Source organism: Leptosomus discolor, chromosome 1 (genome assembly GCF_034619465.1).
Source record: "Leptosomus discolor isolate bLepDis1 chromosome 1, bLepDis1.hap2, whole genome shotgun sequence".
Lineage (NCBI taxonomy): Eukaryota > Metazoa > Chordata > Aves > Leptosomiformes > Leptosomidae > Leptosomus > Leptosomus discolor.
Window position 1 is genome coordinate 174,711,747 of NC_141391.1, and position 12,652 is coordinate 174,724,398.

Below are 12,652 nucleotides of genomic sequence, written 5' to 3' on the forward strand. Positions count from 1 at the left end.
AAGTCCGCTCTTGCTATATTAGTAACGCCAAGAATCTGTGGAAAATTGAGTGGCAACATTAAAAATGACAATGGTGTGCTGCTTTATGTATCTCTCTCTCTATATATGCATTCCTACAACAGCAACTGGACAAATTCTGCTTGCCTCCAGCTCTTTGGTTCTGTCAGCAGCATCACCACAGCTGTCATTGCATAAGGGAAGATGGGCTGGGAGACAGGAGACTACATGAAAATTCTTTCTTCATACCGAACAAAGGTCTGGGGGAACTCGTGATGTACAGATGCTCCCACATCCCTGTAACTCACTGGCAGGCACAAGGGAAGGTCAGTGAACTGCTGTATTTGTACTGAAAATCAGTTCTTGGAGAGAATTGCTTGGGGATAGTTCTTTCCTTGACCATGTATCTCACGAGTTGTGGCCAGTTTATGCTGAATACGGGGTTTTACCCTAAAGACAACAGGAAATGTGTCACGGTAGCATGCATTAGATGGCTTACATCCAACTGTACAATAAGCTACTTGAATTACTTTTCAGTTTTTCACTTTGCCTTTACAGAAGAGAGAGTCACATTTTCTAGTACCTTACTAAGTTGTCAGACAAGCATGCTACTGAATGTCGTGTTTGAGCACAGGCAGGGCCCCTAAAGGAGGATGTAGGAATCTTCATCATTAAATATTTTATAAAACAGAAAATACTTAAGCACCTTTGAACTTCTGGAGTTCATCTGTACATTGCATAAGGCTTCTTAGCTTTTTCCTCCAATTGAAAGAGGAATGACACGCACACAGATATTCCGTCATTGTGGGTATAAGATTATACAACATTATGACTCTATAATGTCAATTTATCGCCGTGCTGCATGTACTGCTACCAAGTACAAATACAAATCATGAAAAACATCTGTAAGTCCCCATAGGCAATTTGTCAGAATACTTTAAAGTACATGTATAATAAATGAAGAACACATGTTTCATAGGAACCAAATGAAACTAGAGCTGTACCGAATGCTTTGCCAGCGACTTGAACAGCTGTGGACATCACCTCTCTCTCCCTCTATCCAGCTTTAAAAGGCACTGTTTTCTTTTTAGCTTGACAGCGATGTTTACAATACCGTCAGCCTTCCTGAAAGACAGATTGCCCAAAATATCTCTGTAGACCACTTCCATCTCCTTAGATGCTGTCTTTTTATTTTCTTTTTAGGTATTTGGCACTTTCTGCTAAATCACAAAGGATCCTCACTGCACCGTCCTTGCCGGCTTCTAAAAAGACACCAAACACCTACCGCCATTCACTTATGAAAAGCATCAGGTTCCATACTGTACAGCATTTTCCGTCTGGTAGCTACAGTTAAGAGACGGGAAGATTTGTGCATTTACTATTCTGTTCAGAGCGTGCGCGCACAAACACACCCACGTGGATACATCTTTCAAGGTTCTAAGGAGGTTTGCCTGACTTTCCTCAGCTTGATGGCTCAGCAAGGCTATGGATTTCTTCTGTCTGAACAGAATATAAGATGGCAACTCCAAAGTCTCTTTGCTGTTATGTTTTGCATCTCAGATTAAGGTCACAGCTTTAGCATTATTCAGAGTTACGCATTTCTTTACCCAGAGAAAAACTTAGCAATCAAACCTTCCCCCCAGTAATATCAACTGAATACTAACACTTCCATGTGAAACCAGGGCACACAGGTTAATTATCTCTCTAGTCTTCTGTCTTCCTACTCTACCAGTTTTTGCTTTGCTTCCTGCTACTCTCATTCCTATTTCAGATCTATTTCTGATAATGACAATCAGTGGCAGTGGAACATGTTTTCTTTTATTAAACCTCCAAATACTCGTTCCCATACTTGTCAGTGTCTACAGTGATTTGCCAGACCTGAGGAAGGAGCAACAACTTTTTTACTTGACAGCTCTGTGTTATAAACGACATTGTTCTTAAATTTTGAGCAACCTTTCAAAATACTGAACGGTGTTATAATTAAGAAATGTGAATGAATTATAAACATTCTATTACTCAAGTCAATCTAACATGCATTGTAATATATAATAAATTTACAGTTTTACTTTGGTTTAGCTGCTTGAAAAAGTAGCAGGAATGTAAAATACTTCTTCAGCACTGAACATATGCAATCACCATTGTGTATTTAAAAAGCAACCCGCTGATTATAAGATAGCTTAAATAGCCCCAAGTGTCCCTGAAGAGCTACTGTGTGCTGTGTAAAAGCTGAATAATCCTCCCCATGTCAGAAGGTGACTCTTCAGCTGTTCAGGATCACGAGCCGATGTGCTACCACTCGTAAAAAAAGATTCAAAACACAAGAACATACAGTTAGGTAAAGATCACTGTGATGGTATTGTAATTAATCTGCAAGAGCTGACAACATTGAAACCAATCTAGCAACAATGATTCAAGGAACTGTAGCTTTTACTTAAAACCAAGACACAGAGAACACACCGCAAATTCACACCAAAAGAAGTTCAATGGGAATATGAAAATTTTACATCATATTTGGCTCATTTTTCTTCTTTTACAAAGATAACTGGAAAAAAGGAATATGTTCAAACACACTTTCTATTTAAATACATACTGAATGCAGTATTCATATAACACCAGAAGTGCAGTCTGTGCAAAAGTACTCCAATAAAATACTTTAATATATTTATGAAGGCACATTGATAGAAGAAAAGATGTTTCAATCATTTGTCTTTGTTTTAATCATCAAAATAGGGGAATTCACTTTGGCCCCTGTGCTTAGAAAAATATGACTTTGACTTTCAAAATCTCATTATCTTTAATATTTAGCCTTAGTATCTACATGGTAGTTTCTTCCCATTCAAGCTCCACATCACCTACAAAAGAAACAGATACATTACATTAACCTATCTTGTAAATAAATAGTAACTAAGGGCAGATAACTCTTTTGGCTGAATTAAAAAGATCTTGCAGGGAAAGAAGTGGAAAGCTTAAGCAATGACCATTACTATGAGGGAGACTAAAGAGCAGCAAAATGCTAGAAATTACACTTCTGAAGCTAAAAAATGCATATCAAAGTATTTTTTTCTGCTGCTTAGTCTGTTGGTAAGTCAATGCACCTGCTATGAAAAAAGAATTCTCAGTCTGTATCTCCTTACCTTCCATGGCATCCAGAGAGTCCATCTTTTGCAGTGCTGAATAATTAACAAAACATATGGGCTGACTACTTCCCTTGCTTGTCAACAGATCCAACACACATTGATGCAAAAATATGTATTGTGCCTGTAACATATGAATTTAAAGACATTTGATTAGAAGAAAAATCTACTTCTAATACCAAAAAACTTTTTAATTTTTTATAGAACATCTAGATGTTCCCAAAGTACCTGCAGTTTAATTCAGCAATCTCAATACTTCAATGATCATATCATATATGCCTGAGCTGATTTCATTCATTATGAGGCAAAATGCGTTAACATTTGTCAAAACACATTTATCCTTATGCCCAGTAAGACACATGAAATTGGACTAATCATAACAGGCTAATAGGCTGTTCCACAATTTTCTGTAAAGGTTTGTTCTGTGAAGAGATGTTTGATTACTTTTTGCCACTAGATTCAGACTGAAGAAGCTGAACCACATGAATGTAATACTTAGATAAGAAAATTTTCCTCTTTCTAGCACAGTGAAAACCAGCAGGGTGCACTCAAATGCAAAAGTTCAACTAAATCTAAATCTACATGTTCTAGGAGCATGCACCATTGCTAAGAGAAAAAAAAAAAACCCACATTATTTTTAGCATTACTTCTTGAACTGTAGCATCATTTTTAACTGACTATTATGCAAAGACTGGGCAACTAAAGTTAATTTGACACTTCCAAGGACATAAAATAACTCTGGGCAATGATTGCTGAAAAGAGAGAAACAAAAGAAGGCAATGTAAGAATGAAATAAAGAATGAAGTGAAAGAATGAAAACAGAAGGAAAGAAAAATAAATGGATTGAGCGTATCTTCACATAGCAGAAGTACTGTGTATGTAGATGCAGAAAATGAGCCAGATCACAGTATCACAGATTCATTCAGATTGGAAGAGATCTCTTGAGATCACTAAGTGCAACCCCCCCCACTGCTCAAGCTGGGTCAGCTAAAGCTCGCTGCCCAGGACCTTGTCCAGACGGGTTTTGAATATCTCCACAGATGCAGATGACCAAAATAACTTTAACTCACTTGACTTTTGCACGGTTAAATACGTTACTGTAATTTTTCTGCTCAGTAATTGCTATTTTGTTTCAGAACTGCCATCAATATTCAGTTCAAGTGTCTCAGATTTATAAGAGACATTTCTTACATGGATATGTTTTAAGGTCACAGCTCCAGAGCCATGGGTAATTAAATCTGACTGTCACAGGCCCCTGAAGTGCACAGTACCATTACACTTTTCAGTAGCTGGCTTACCGAAGCAACAGCATGGCATTACTTCAAACTAGCCTTTGTACTTGACTGGGCAAGATGATAAACTTTAACAGATCCACTGGACAGTATGGATTTCTATAACGAAGGTCTTAAGCTTCAGTGGAGTTTAGATTGGTTATTCCAGCTCAGAAGGGAGGCTGAAAGCTCCATAATCTCTTGCATTCATACAGCTACTTGTGAGCATGTGGCAAGGATATTTTTCTGGGTTTGCCAGGGGAGAGTGAAGTAAGATACCTGGGGAATGCATGTGTGACAAGCTATTTTCCGTCAGAGTTAATGACATTCTTAATTATTTGAAAGTCTTCTTATGATTGGAAGTGGGAGAAAGAATAAAAAAGTTCCCTGAAGATGAGGTTATTCACTTTACCTGTAGTCCAAGGGCAGGCCTTGGTAATGTACAGGCCACCAGGCAGAGTACCAGGATATTGAAATTATATCTCCATTAGGGAATTAAATGGTGTCTGGGTACATCGCCAGCCACTGGAACTTGATCAGCCAAAGTGCTTCAAATTGTTTGGACAGTCCCTCACATAGTTCTGATCCACATGAACAAGCACTACCTCAAATAACTTCCAGGTGCGCTTCAGGAGTTACTACAGACTATGGGTCATTCCCATAGCTTGTGATGAGAGTGGTAACCACAGAGGTGTTTAATTGCACCGATGTGGGCCGTGCTGTGCCCATCGGCTACAGTAACAGAGAGAGACTCCGTTGGCAAAAGGAAAAATATTTTGGAGCTATAACCAAGCAAAAGCAACCAGTTGTTATTTATTTTACTCACAGATCTTACAGATACTTTGACTGAGGGATCTCTAAACTGAAGTCTGGGAAGGAATTGCTCCTCTCTCTGAACCTTCTGTGCTGATCACATAAAATCTTAATCACAAATTACTAAACAGCATTTTATAATGCTGTAGCGCTTGTAGACATGGATTAGTGGGCATGGTGGTATTAGGTCAATGGTTGGACTTGACGATCTTAGAGGTCTATTCTGACCTAATGCTTCTATGATTCTATAACAGAACTGTCACAATAGCTTGACTACTGAATCCACCATAAAACGTTACAAGATTTAGTTCTCTTTGGGCAAGTTTTGTTGCTGATCTGCCTTTTGTAATCTTGCAAACATGAGCCAGAAATGACCTGGACAGAGAATAACCTGTCTTGGAATTTGGAGCTAGCAGATAAATCAACACTTGTTTGGAAATCAGAACTATGAGACCACCGTCTTCTATTGCATCTTGGCACATCTTTTCCTAGCCTCTGCCAAAATATGCAAACGAAGAGGTACACAAAAATGACGCACATTTTAAAAATGTACACTGATCTTATCAAATGTCTCACTGTTTTAAGATTTTATTTTGGGGGTACTCCCGTGAAATTGTCTTCCATCCTTTGCCTTATTTTCAGACGATTCTATTTCTAGTCAAAAGTGTAAAACAATAACCAAAAGAAGTATTCCCAGAATTCATCATCACGGGAAAGTCCTGGCAACTGTTTAGCTGCATCAAGCCTTCAAAAGGAAAAATTGAAAGCAACCGGTAATCAGACAGTACTTTACAAGAAACAGCATGACAGAGCATGAGCAAAAGGTGTCACAAAATCTGAACTGCAGTTGCTGAAGTGAGGTTAACCGCTCCTTGTACATTGTGACACACTTTTTGGTGTATTCTGACATGACATAGACCAGCAAAATTGCATTCCTAATGGAACAAGTTTGCTTAAGTTAAAATCAGTTCAAATCCATCAGTCACGTGGAAGTTCATCCTGAAACTGCTCACCCATACTGAGAAGTTGGTAAGTCATGCTGCAGACTCAGAGGCTTCAGGCAGCAGCCTTGGGTTAGATCTGGCCTGCAGGAGGCTTATGCCAGAAGCCTTACGCAAGTGCAGCTGGATTTCCATTCCACTGGGCATTTAGAATCAGCTTTAAATTCTGCTATTACTCCTTTACGTACACCCAGATCTCCAGATACAAAGAGGTCTTCCTTACAAGCAGGTCATCGCTAACTTATAGCCATACTCAGGAAGTCTGCCAGGAGTGAACTTTTTTAGACCCAAACCCCACCGTTGCCTTGATTTGGCAAACTCTGAAGTCTGTGCTTAATTCTATCCACATATTTGAAGCAATTTATGAAGAATCGAGGAATCGCTAATGAGGTCAAAGGTAAATGAATAGTTAAAAGTTTGGAGGACTATGCTGCATATACCTAGACAAAAAAATACAGTTAAGATGATCAGATGACTTTTTAACAATAGGAAAACAGAATAGATAAATACCTAAAACTTACCAGATTCTGTACCATACACATTCTTTCACTTCTTAACTCAGCTACAAGTCCATAGATATCCACAAAATCGTGGTCATTTATATGTTGGGTTAAATGGTCAAGTGCAATATAAACACCTGTTCTTCCAACACCAGCACTGCAAACACAATACACAAGATAAAATATTTATGTTACTTTTTTGAGTATAAAATACTTACGTTATTTTTTTTATAAAATACTTTCTTAGTATATTCTGGTTCAATTAAGTTTATTGTGAAAAGAAAACTGGAAAAAATGAAATCTTTTTCAGCATTTACTTCCATGCGTGTGTGTTTCCTTGTTGAATGGGATCAAGTGGAATCTGGATTTGAGCCATGTTCTGGTTTTGATTTTACAAGGACAAATGAGGTATAACTAAACCAAACCTGTATAGGTGGAAAAACGGTTCTACAGCTTTTCTGTGAATTTTCTAGAGCTTACTAAGTAAAAGAAAAAAAATCACAAGATTTTGTGAAATCACACCTGGATTCTGTGACGCTTTTGGTATTTGAGACAAAATAACATGGGATCTAGCAAAACATTTAAAATAAAACACTTTCAAAAGGAGGAGGAGTGTGTAAGACACGCTGGTAGCTCGTGTTTTAGTTAAAGGTTTGAAAATGAACAGGATGTTCTCAAAATCACTATCAGACTTCTCTGCAATTGCTGCAATAAATGCAGCTTATATCACTGCAGACAATCAGGAAATGTATAGCAAAACTGCCTTGAGCCTGCAAGATCTAATGAGCTGAAAGGAATGAATGAGTTCTCTGGATCTAAAAACACATACTGCTGCTTTATAACCATCACGAATTTGAGCACAGGTGGAGTATCTGGCCCCTTTCCGTATCTGTGTTGTCAAAAGGGGACAGGAGTCATTGCAGAGGGGCCACAGAGAACGTAAGCGTCCTCAAAACATGAAGACCATGTAGTTCTCTCTTGTCATAGTCTTTCTGACCCCTTCAGTAGAGGGAAATGTCAAACTGTCAATGACAATGCTATCAAATAAAATGAGGCCTTATCACCCATTGTGGGTGGCACCTGTAGGACACTGAGGTCAAATAAAAAGAACTCCCATGCTCCCCATCAACTGGACAGCTAGGGAAGAGACTCCTGGCACCAAACCCAGCTTTTCCTTCCGCGTATTTCCAGACTCACACTGTGTGAGAATGAAGCAAAGAACCAGTTGCAGACCTCTGAGTTCAGATTGCTATTTTGGAGGGTGCCCACTCATTCAGCGGGAACACGGACCTGCACATAAAATGCAGACACGCTCACCACTTTCCTGAAGACTTAGCCTTCCCCACACACTCACTCTTTGAAATAGCAGTTTAAGGGAGTTGAGTATGGAATCAATGGGAACTATGACAGCTGAACACCTCTAACCACCAGACCATTTCTTTAAGAGCCTAAATATAGATTTTAGCTGTTTACAGGCATCCAAGCTTGAAACCTGGCATACGCAAACCCTTATTCCTATCTGTCATTCTCTGTGGCTCCCAAATTGTTTATTCCTTTCGGCATGTGACATATACATTTTAAATACAATTTTTAATACTTATTTCTTAAGAAGAGCTGTAACTATAATAGAAGTAATTAAAACCATGTCATTTGCCATTCCTCTTATGATAAAGAGGAAAATTGAGATAAGTGCAGCAGTACCTTATGGCAACTATTGAAGTAACTATTTCACTGACATCACCTCCATGGGATTTCCATGAACAGAAGAACAGACACACTTTGGCATTTTACCTCCTAGAAAGGACGAAGGAGCACTGCTAGAGAAACCCTCACTGCTGTCTGTACTAGAACCATACCTGTGCACTCAGTTCTCAGTGTTCTTCTGGCAACTTGCCTGAGCATTAATATGCACTTGAAATTCTAAGATACTAAATGATGATTTGGTGAATACGCTTACCTGCAGTGAACCACCATTGGTGTATTGTCATGCGCTCGACTTGCACGGATAAGTTTTACAAAATGGATAATTGGTGCAGTAGTTTCAGGGACTCCATGTTCTGGCCAAGAAGTGAAGTTACACTGCCGCACCATCATGCAGTCTCCGTGCTGAAAAATACAAAATAAGGCAGTTTTTGCAGAAGAAATGTGACAGAAGATCCAATAAGCTACATGTAACCTTCTCAGCAACGTCACGAAGAAAAAGAAAGTCGGAATAGCATAACTATAAGATGTACTTGTATCAAGGGATAATTTGTTGTGCACAGATCTTATGGCAGGCTTTTTGAGAGATGGCACCAAGTCAGTCTTTCAGGAAGTATCAATGACTTCAGCAGTCACTCTCCATTCGACTTCAGTCACTGTATCAATGTAAGCTGTAGAAGCCAGTTTGAAGTTTCTATAGCTCGTTTAGAAGTTTTGTGAACTGGGATGACAACTTTATTTAAGAAAATGCCACCATTCTAAGACTGATCTAATGTAGTGAAGGCAAACACACCTACATTCGTAAACACAGATATATTTTCTGATGCCCTCTCAATCAGCAGCAATAGCAACTCAAAAAAAAGAACGGGTTATGATCTGATATCTAAATTAACCACGAAGGATGTAAGAATAAAAACACAGGATCTTGCCAAAGACCCATCTAGACCAAAATCCTGTTTCCAACAGTAGTCAAGGAAAAATCTCAGGGAAAATTACAAAACATGATAACAATGTACCTATAGTTCCACAGAATATCCTCTCCATTCTTAATAGTTTGTGATTTGTGAACTGCCTCAGTCAGAGATGGCGTCTCGAAATGTAATAGTACTTGTCAGAATTTTCTTCTACTAATATATCCAGATTTTTATGAAGCCCTGTAAGTTTTTAGCATTTACAATACCTTATAGCACCGAGTACCACAGTTTAATCAACTGTTGTGTAATCACAGAATCACAGAAGGATAGGGGTTGGAAGGGACCTCTGGAGATCACCTAGTCCAACCCCACTGCGAAAGCAGGTTCACCCAGAGGAGGTTGCACAGGACTGCATCCAGGCAGGTTTTGAATATCTCCAGGGAAGGAGACTCCACAGCCTCCCAATGAACCAGTAACGAACCAGTTCCTTCTTTTTTAGTTCATTTTGAACCAATCACTTGCTCTTGTTATATTGCGAGAAACACTGAACAACTGTGAACAAACTACTTTGGGTCTGTATTTATAAAAATCAATCAACATAAAAACAAAAGAGAAGTGACTTTGGATGCAATATGGCAATAATTGTGAACGATTTGCCTCGCACATTCTTTTCAGCTTCACTGGAAGATCATCAAGAATCCATCCATTTGTGAACGGAAGATGAAGTACAATCTTAAAGCCAGCAATATGGCACCTTTAATGACATGCTTATAAAGGACATAGCTTCTCGTGCAGGGTAGTTCAGCTACAGTGAATTGATCACTTAGTCAATTCAGGTTATGTTTCCTTTTCTTTTCAGCCTCACCCTGGCTAATATGGCTAACTTCACAATTTGCTGACATGCATTTTTACTCTAAACAGTCCCTTTTCCAGTCTTGTTAACTCCATGTCTTATTTTATCTGAAAAAAAAATTATCTTCTCTCACTCATTTTAAAACGTTCAATTGTCCTGTACTATGAGCACAACATATCCTTACGGGGTGACCACTGAGACAACCCCCAGCTGCTGTGTTCCTTTTGCCACGTGCACACGCCACAGGATGGTAATGCATGTATTTGGACAGCCAAGTTCAGGTCCCAGGAGCTGGCTGCACTACACACAACACAGGTCAATGCTGGGAGTGCAACAGGCGGCTGACTTCATCTTGGGTCGTTGTGCCCAGATTGCTTTCTGAGACTACCTGCTGGACTGCTTAATGCTGGGTGCTAATCTTTCTGAAGAGTGGAAACTATAGTTGTGGAATCACGACAAAGATGAACATCTATGCTGTATTCTCCACCCCCCTTCCCAGCACAAAGAGTGGGAGTAATACTGATGATTCTCATTTATACTGGGTGAATCTCCTGGGGGTGGAGGCCAATACGGCTGGTGGTACAATGCAAAACAGCTGCACTGCACCAGAGAATCTTGCCCTTTAATCTGAGAGGGATACATTCAAAGGGATTTGTCTGATCCCAGAATGGTTAGGATTACTCCTTTCTAGAAGAGACAACTGAGGTGTCCAAATAGAAACTTCACCTCCCACCAGACCAGAGGTTCAGTAACCTTGATAGGCCCTTCATAGCACGTTGGACAAATATCTGAGGTCTTTGTGACAGAAACTGGAGAAAATTATCAGGAAAAAAAATCAAACCAGGAATGAATACAAAATGCAGGAAAACCAGGCAGTACAGTGCATGCGCATTAAAAGTTTAAAAGAATACTGAGGTGTAGTTGCGTGGGATGGAGCACAGCTGATGTTCTTTGAGGTGTTGGATGGGTTTTATTCAATCAGCTTCCAGTTCTAGCTTACCCTCTCAATTTTTAGATCTCTGATGGTCCAGTCTATTTGAATATCTTCCATCAATTTAGTAATCACTATATCACCAAACACAGTCACTGGTTTATTATCTTCTGGCCAGTACTGATGACATCTTATCTGCAGGGAGATGATTACTAATTATGATGATAATCATATTATAATCTTGACAGAAACTACATACAGAATTTCCAATTATATCAAATGCTGTTAATTGGTACACTAGTAACTTACCCGTCCTTTCTCAAAACATTGTGTAAGCATCACGAGTGTTTTTGCTCTCGTCTCCCACACCATTCTCCAGAAATCGCCCACTGTTCCTGGTAACGGTCCCTGAGTCGCAATAAACTCATTTGGACATAAATAACCCTAAGGAAAAAAAATATATTTAAAATGGTTGGCAAGGTAAAAAAGAGCCTGCATGTGACTCACAGTTGTGCCTGTAGCTACCATGCCTAAGGCTTAAACCTTGTCAGACATCATACTAAAAGAATTGGCATAGGCCTGGCTAATCATTGCGTGGCAGACAGCCTTGGAAACATAAGGAAGTAATGGCATTTTTTCCACCATGTAGATTAGTTATGAATCAATGTTCTAATAAAGTTTGGGAAATTCCATCCTAATAGAAACGCATTTAGCGGAGAAATTACAGGGATATCAGGTCAGTAATTCCCATTTAAAAATATCTAAGCCTTCATATTAGCCTTACTGCAGTTCCAGCCAGAGGCCACCAAGAACTATGTCAGGAGGTGGCCAACAAAGTAGAATTAAATAGTGCTAAGGAGCAGTGGAGCCAGGGAAACAACAAAGAAGTAGTCTGAGAGCTAGTGCAAGCTGTACACCGTGTTGATGACCTTGTGCTTCCAGTGATTGTCAGGGATCTGCTGTAACTTAGGGATGGAGCTTAGTCAAACAAATGATCTCTGATAAAAGGTCTTCAAGAAACCTACTGTAGGGGTTGACTTTTATTTTAGTGTGGGTTTCTGCTGTTTAGTTAATTTATAAATTGTAGTAAAACTTGGGGAGAAGGAAGTTTGTTGAAAAAAGTCTGTGTAAATGCTGCCAGGGCATGGGTTCTCATGGATCTGTTTCCTCAAAGAAACTAAGGATACCCTACAGGAACCCTTATGTACTACAGAAAGTCTAACATAACAATAGCAACAGTAGCAACAAATTTACACTGTAGAGCTAGCAGTCTATAATATCTGTTCTGCTTATTGCTCAAAACAACTGACACAGTGGTTTATAGCACCACTGAAACACCCTGTTGGAATTATAACCCTATAATCCACAGCTGCCTGTTACTTACTCCATGTATAATATACAGAACAGGTGGCAGTAAGAAACTATGTTAATCCTCCCTAGTTTGAGCGAGGTGAGAAACGGTAATTCAGGGATGTGAAGCTCACAGTTCAGTTACTGAATTTTTCTTGTTCAACTAATGAAAATAAAATTAGTGGAC

At 39.2% G+C, this 12,652-nt stretch overlaps 1 protein-coding gene across 1 annotated transcript in view; it reads right to left on the reverse strand.

Moving 5' to 3' along the window:
• Positions 1-2,811: 2,811 nt before the first annotated feature.
• The window catches only part of PTPRQ (protein tyrosine phosphatase receptor type Q), a 139,801-nt gene continuing 129,960 nt past the window's right edge, over positions 2,812-12,652 (reverse strand). Inside the window, exons 57-62 of the mRNA XM_086471434.1 lie at positions 11,425-11,559; positions 11,185-11,310; positions 8,674-8,822; positions 6,738-6,873; positions 3,132-3,255; positions 2,812-2,849 (exon numbers count right to left, since the gene is read on the reverse strand). Coding sequence (XP_086327560.1) covers positions 2,812-2,849; positions 3,132-3,255; positions 6,738-6,873; positions 8,674-8,822; positions 11,185-11,310; positions 11,425-11,559 — 708 coding nt within the window. The remainder of the gene's footprint in view (positions 2,850-3,131; positions 3,256-6,737; positions 6,874-8,673; positions 8,823-11,184; positions 11,311-11,424; positions 11,560-12,652) is intronic.